At 37.1% G+C, this 6918-nt stretch overlaps 1 protein-coding gene across 1 annotated transcript; it reads right to left on the bottom strand.

Annotated features, from left to right (window-relative positions):
- On the bottom strand, nt 1-3384 carry LOC140982710 (receptor-like protein kinase 7). Its single transcript, XM_073449367.1, has 2 exons — nt 735-3384; nt 1-632 (listed from the first exon to the last, which is right to left on the bottom strand). Exons 1-2 carry the CDS (start codon nt 3382-3384, stop codon nt 271-273), a joined length of 3012 nt encoding a protein of 1003 aa, XP_073305468.1. The 3' UTR covers nt 1-270.
- Between the last annotated feature and the right edge of the window lie 3534 nt (nt 3385-6918).

Below are 6918 nucleotides of genomic sequence, written 5' to 3'. Positions count from 1 at the left end.
TGAATTCAGGAACTAAAATCGTAAACGATTGATTATATGCTTGAAAGTTCTTCTAGCAGTCTCCATCTCATTACATTACAGATATATAAATAGAAACATGCCTGCACTGATTCCATCTTAACACATCTTCAAGCTCGCTGCATGATTTCTATACATTTTTATCACGGAAGGAAAAATGTGTAGGGATGAATTAGTGAACCATCTAAACATTTTTTTTTTTACAAACTACGTTCGATATCGATACTTTATGTTTCAACTTCTCCTTCTCCCTCAACCTTTTCTTTTACCCTCTTTCTTGACCGTAGATCCAACCAATTCACCAGCCCGAGTATCTTCTAGCATTTGAACCACGCTTCTCATTGTAGGCCTCATTCCTGGAACCCTTGCTGTGCAGAGAATAGCAACTTTTAAAACTTTTAAAGCTTCTTCTTTATAATTTTCTGGAATTGTTGAATCCACAATACTTAAAACACTCTCATTAGTCTTCAATTTGCTTGACACCCACTCAACTATGTCCTTGGCCTTCCCAAACTCCGGCTCGATTGGCTTCTTACCCGTTACAAGCTCCATTAGTACTACTCCGAAGCTATACAGATCACTCTTCTCGTTAACTTTGTTTGTATATCCATATTCTGCAGGCATGCATGACAATATAATTAAGATGTCTTGTAACAATATCTGTTACAATTTAAACTCTTAGATAAAACGGCTGACTTGTGACATGACCTGGTTACCTGGAGCTATATAACCATGCGTCCCCGCAAAGGTTTGAGTAGATTCGTGAGTTGAACTTGCCAGAACAATCTTTGCGAGTCCAAAATCAGCAATCCGGGGCTTCAATAATTCATCCAAAAGGATGTTGCTCGACTTGACATCACGATGGATTATCGGCCTGTCACAACCGTGATGCAAATACTCTAACCCTTTTGCAGCACCAAGTGCAATTTCGAACCTTGTGTCCCAATCAAGGGATAACTTTTTAGTAGTATGCATTCTATCCCAAAGACTTCCATTAGGCATATACTCGTAGACCAACAAGCTCGAGTCCTCACTAGTTATGCTGCAATACAACTTCACAACATTAATGTGCCTAACAGAACTTAATGTTTCAACCTCGGATTCAAATTCCCGAGACCTGGTGCCTCGCCTTTCTAACATCGGCGTCGAATTACCGATCTTTTTCAGGGCATTGTGAGGAAGATCGGAGTGTAAAATGTGTTTCACTGCAAATTCTTTTTCATCTCCAACAAGAACTTTATACACGTTGCCTGAACCACCTCGGCCTATTAAATTTTCGGGCTTGATAGAATCAAGAATATCATCCTCTGTGAATGTTAACATATGGAAAGACTGTAGGTCCCACGAGTCATCCTTCAAAGATCGTCCCCCTTCATGTCCACTATTCCTTTTTAATAAACAGAATGCTACCATCGAAACAAGCCAGGCAATGGAAACAATCAGGAGGCATAGCAAGACTGTTCCAAGGTACCTGGACGTGCTGGATTCCGGAGAACATCTCCGGAATCCCCTGATTTTCTCAGTGCAGAGACCACCATTGCCTGAAAAGCTGCCATTATTGGCTTCAATCAAAAGGGATTCGGGTATAGGACCCGTTAACCGGTTATAGGAAAGATCCAGAAGATTTAGCATCAGAGAAGATAGTGTCCCTGGGATTGGACCGGAGAGTTGATTTCTTGACAAGTTCAAGAAATTAAGAGTGGACAAGTTGCCAAGAGAGGCTGGAATTTGGCCACTTAGTGAATTAAAAGCCATGTTAATGTCATTGATTGAAAGAGAGTTGTATAATGAATCTGGTACTGAACCAGAAAACTTGTTTTCCTGAAACTGAATGGTGGTGAGCTGCTTCAACTCTCCCAGGGAGACTGGTATTTCGCCTGAAAACTGATTGCAACTCAAGTCGATAGATACCAAAGATGAAGCAAATGAGATCTCAGAAGGCAGTTCGCCAGAAAGCCTATTGTTGGCAAGAAAAAGTTGCGCCAAGGTTCTGGCTTTTCCTATATCAGAAGTAATAGGCCCTTCAAGTTTGTTTTCCGCTAAATCAATAATTTCTGCCTTAGGCAGCCCCCATATCCCAGCAGGGACATGGCCCGATAGCTGATTATTGCTGACACGAAAACGAATCAGCGTCGTGCAATTCACATACGTTCCGGGGATTTGCCCCGTTAAGTTGTTCTGCAGCAGCAAAAGTTTCTTCGTCGTGCCCATTTTGCACATGTTCGGTGGGATCGAGCCCGAGAAAAAATTCTCAGACACATCGATGAAGAATATTTCGGCCGACGAGCCCAGGTTTTGAGGAATTTCCCCCGAAAGGTTGTTCCTGTAAAGTGACAAGTTCACAAGATTCTTGAAATCCCCGATTTCAGCAGGAATTTCACCGGATAACTGATTTCGGTAGAGGTGTAGGCTTCTCAGCTTATGCATGAATTTGATTTCGGAAAGATTTCCGGAGAGATTATTGGCAGAAGCATCAAAATTCTCAAGATTCGTGAGATTAACCATTCCTGTAGGAAATTCCCCGGTCATTTCGTTCAGATAAAGCTCAAGCTGCCACAGTTTATTAAGTTTGGTGATCCCGTCGGGGATCTTTCCAGATATGCTATTCTGTGCTAATTCCAGATTAATAAGCTGAACAAGATTCCCAATGTCTTCTGGGATTTGGCCTTCAAGGCTGCAGTTTGACAAGTAAAGCCAATTGAGCTTCGTGCGATTCAGAATCACTCGAGGGAATGGATGTAGATCAAAGGGATTGTCGCCAAGACTCAACGCAACAAGATTTGACATGTTTTGAAGAGAATTCCACGGGAAGATTCCTGAAAACCCACTGTTGTTAGCATAAAAATATACCATCCCAGTGAGGGATGAGATATCTGGAAATGATCCAGAGAAGAAGTTGTTTCCCAAGTCCAAGTACTTGAGAGAAGAGCAGTTACTCAAATCCTGGGTCACGGGGCCGTAGATACTGTTGAATCCGAGGGAAAGTTTCTCCAGCGACGTCAAACTGCAGATGGGATTCAAAGGGATCGACCCAATTAGATTCTGGTTCGAAAGATCAATTTCTTTGACAAAACCATGGGAGTCACAAGTGATTCTTGAAAAGTTGCAAACTGGGGTATGGAGATTCCAGGAATCGAATATTTTGGTGGGGGAATCATGGAAAGCAGATTTAATAGATAAAAGGTTTTGCAGTTCATCCGAGAGGACCGATGATAGGAGGCAGAGGAAGTGAAAATAGACGAACACGGTAGCGGCCGCCATGCAGCACTGTGGGAAGGATGCAGTTTGAACCTGATTGAAATCGCTACTTGTATTTCTTTTCGAAATAGGAAGCAACTGTTCAAATATCATTTGTAATGTTGTCATGGAAGAAAAAAAAGGTGGCGGTAGAAAAAAAGTCGCCGCCTACTTTGACTTCCACGCTTCCAATCATCCATTCTTTTGATCACATGAAATATCTATCACAGCCACAAACTTAGGTCCATTTAATAGATTTGGTGATACCGATTTCTCATTAATGGAATGAATGGATGAAATTCAAAATTATATTATGGAAATACAAATACATTGGACCAAAACGATGAGATTCGTGGTTATCTTTCCATATATTTCTCGATCTTTCACGGTCATGGCATCAATTTCTTTAATGATTGCATAAGATTTCACCAAATTTTTAATCTATCTAAAATTTATTATTTTCACCTCTCACAAAATAAATTCCAATTCGACATGGTATATATTATTATTATTTTACTCTTGGCCAAAAAAAACAAAAGACAAATAATAAACAAAAATTCATCTAAAATCTGATTAGAGCGTGACATAGGAACAGTGATTTTGATTGGGCTGTATTTTATATTTATATATTATTATATATAATCTTTTGGCTCAGGCAATCATAACATTCATCCTCCATTACTCTCAATTATATATATATATTATTATATAATTAATGTTATGATTGCCTTAGCCAAAAGAGAGAAAATGTATCCACGATAACTTTGGTCCATCAATTATTGATATTATTTTACAATGAACAAGATTTTGATTGGGCTGTATTTATTATATTTTTATTTCAAGTTTATATTTTTATCATCGGCCAGAAATGGTTAAAAAAATGAAATGAAGAAGACATAGGATATATATACTTTTTTTTATTATTATTATTTCACATTTGAGTTATTGATGATAAATAAATCCAAGTAGTTTCACATCACTTCTAACCTACAAAACCACGTTAATTAATTATAATTTCGATCTTTTCTGTTTTTAAAATAAATAATCAATGCAAGATATATCCCAACCCCTTTCAATTAATTTGATGTATATTTGAAATTAGTTACGTTCATATGTCGCCCAATCGCCAGTTATTTTTTTATCTAGTGGTGAGGCTGTACGTGGTGGTGATATTAAATTGAAAGGAAAAAATAATAGTGGAGGATTTGAGTGCGTTGACTGCCTGTTTATTTTCTAAATAAAAGTATGGACATTTTTTTTAGGCCCATAAGTGAAGATAGCCCGATCCATTTAGGCCCATAAATGGATAGCCCAATCCATTTGACAACTAAAATTAAGGAGTTCAGTTCACTACTTGTTTCAAAACTTGTAACTAATATGGGTGGGTTTTACTGATTTGATTTGGCACTTGAGAAAACCAATGATTGACAAGAAGAATAAGAAGCAATCTTCAAGAATACATGTTAATTTATATGGCTGTTTCTATCACATAACACAATGTAGAATGGGCGGCCGGGCGAGCTGATGAGATTCTAACATTAAGATAAGCTAGCAACTTAAGGGGATTTATTCCAGCTGTCATCTATTTAGATGCCCACGACTGATTATTTGTTCTTTGGAATCTCATGCAATTTGTGAGTGTGGTGAATATTGCATTAGATGTTCCATTGCATGAAACCTTGTCTATTTATTTGTCTCCAGAAAGCATTTGATCTAGATTTTTATGTAATACCACTTTATCTCAACATTCTCTTTTCTTTTATTTGCATCTCAGCTTTGGAATAGATTCTTATTATGTTTTGCATTATCACAACTCAACTACCAGAGAAAAGTTCTGTTCACAGATTCTTATTGTGATTAATATTGATTTTCGCATGCTGAAACCATATATATATATATATATATATATAAAATATCAAATTCTTACAATACATAATATATCCCTTTTGCCTTTGCGAAAGAAAGATGTTACTGAAACATTGCATATATATTGTGCGTGGTTCATAAATTCTGCTAAGAAAATCAGTGCGATTATATAAATTTTAGGTGGATTGGACAAACTCTCTCGATAGAATTTTGTCATTTTTTTTACACCAGAATCAGAGGATAACTTACAACAAGTCGTCATTGGTGATATCAATGTCATTCTCGTTATTATATATATATATATATATATATATATATGATGTAATTATATATATCATGTTTACTAATGAATAGATGAATAGGAATTGATTTTGTGTGACTTTGGGAAACCAAATGGGGCAACGTATTGAGCTGGAAACATGTGTTGTTCTGACAGCTAGCGGCCAATTTTCAAAATAATAGTTACCATTATTAGAATTACAAGGCAGGCAAAAACTGTTGCTTGGGTAAAATATAAACAGAACGGTGTTTGTTTATTGTGATTGTAAAAAGGAGTTGTGTACTGTACCATCGGTGTGTTGCATCAATTTTACAGGTACAGAGACAGAGACACAGAGTGGGGAGGAAAAGGAAAAAAGCATGCAGATGCAGTCTCATCCATCTGTTGCCATAAGAAAGGGATACAAATTAAATGGTTGTAGTTATAGCACGTAGCTAGTTGAGTTCCAGGGTGTTTCCTTTCTTCCATCTGCCGGCTCTTCATGCACCCATTCACTCCACCATTAATCACAGTGGTCCATATGCATTTGTTATTATTGTATAACGGACCCAACGAAAATATATCTATGTATCTCCTCTGGCTAATTATTTCATTTAGTTTTGCTCAATGAACATCAAAACTTTTGGGGGTACATTGAAACCCCACCTGTTTGTTTGGTTCATCAGTTGTGGATTACTTGAATAGTGAAAGAGAGGGCCGGATATATATTACATATATATAGGATGTTGTCTTGGTGCACATGTTCTGATATACAGATACAACTTTTGGTTGTGAATGTTACTTTCATTTCCATCGAACTGGATGCGAAACATCAATACAACTTGATGCATTGATTAAAGCGTGTACGGCGATTATTTGTGATTAATTGATCAAAAGTAAAATGACTTCTGATTTTCCATGCACGCGTGATTGGTTGATGGGTTCTTGATTAATTAAAAGTACTAATATAAATCGTTGAAGGGGGGGATTAAAAACCTTCTTTTTTTTTATATTTTATTTTCCACATATCCCTCAAGACATAAATCCCGGACCACAATTCTTTTGTCATAATAATGATGACCAACAAAATGTTTTCATTTCCACTTCTTTCAAGAAAATAGAAGCTCGGACCACTTTTTCAATATATATATAGTAATATCTGATATTGAATAAGTGAAATTTAGAATACAGAGCCAAAAAATGGGTCCTCTGAGTGATTTCAGAAGGAACTCGTGCCTCACATATTGGGCAACTAGTGCAGCAATGTTTGGCTGTGTTGCTTGCTTCATCACATGCCATGGCCACACTAATTGGCTTCGTGCATATAGCTATGCCGCATGCAAGAATTAAACGAAAAGTTAATTAATTTCTTGATCATAACAACATTCAACCTCCTCATGTACAGTGTTTTCTGTACACATACAATAATAATTAATAATACGCATCATGCCATGTCAATTCAATTGAATTTGGATGGCAAGCTAGATAGCTAGCTTGTCAAACCACACTAATTCCTTCCACTTAGCATTAAAGATAAT

The sequence above is a fragment of the Primulina huaijiensis genome, chromosome 8 (genome assembly GCF_012295235.1).
Source record: "Primulina huaijiensis isolate GDHJ02 chromosome 8, ASM1229523v2, whole genome shotgun sequence".
In the NCBI taxonomy this organism is placed as follows: Eukaryota; Viridiplantae; Streptophyta; class Magnoliopsida; order Lamiales; family Gesneriaceae; genus Primulina; species Primulina huaijiensis.
The sequence above is the reverse complement of the archived record's forward strand: the minus strand, read 5'-3'. Positions and strand labels throughout refer to the sequence as shown.

Coding starts and splice junctions, on each gene's coding strand:
- LOC140982710 (XM_073449367.1), bottom strand. CDS start 3,384: ATGACAACATTACAAATGATATTTGAACAGTTGCTTCCTATTTCGAAA. Junction 633..734: donor GCATGGTTATATAGCTCCAG/GTAACCAGGTCA, acceptor GCATGCCTGCAG/AATATGGATATACAAACAAA.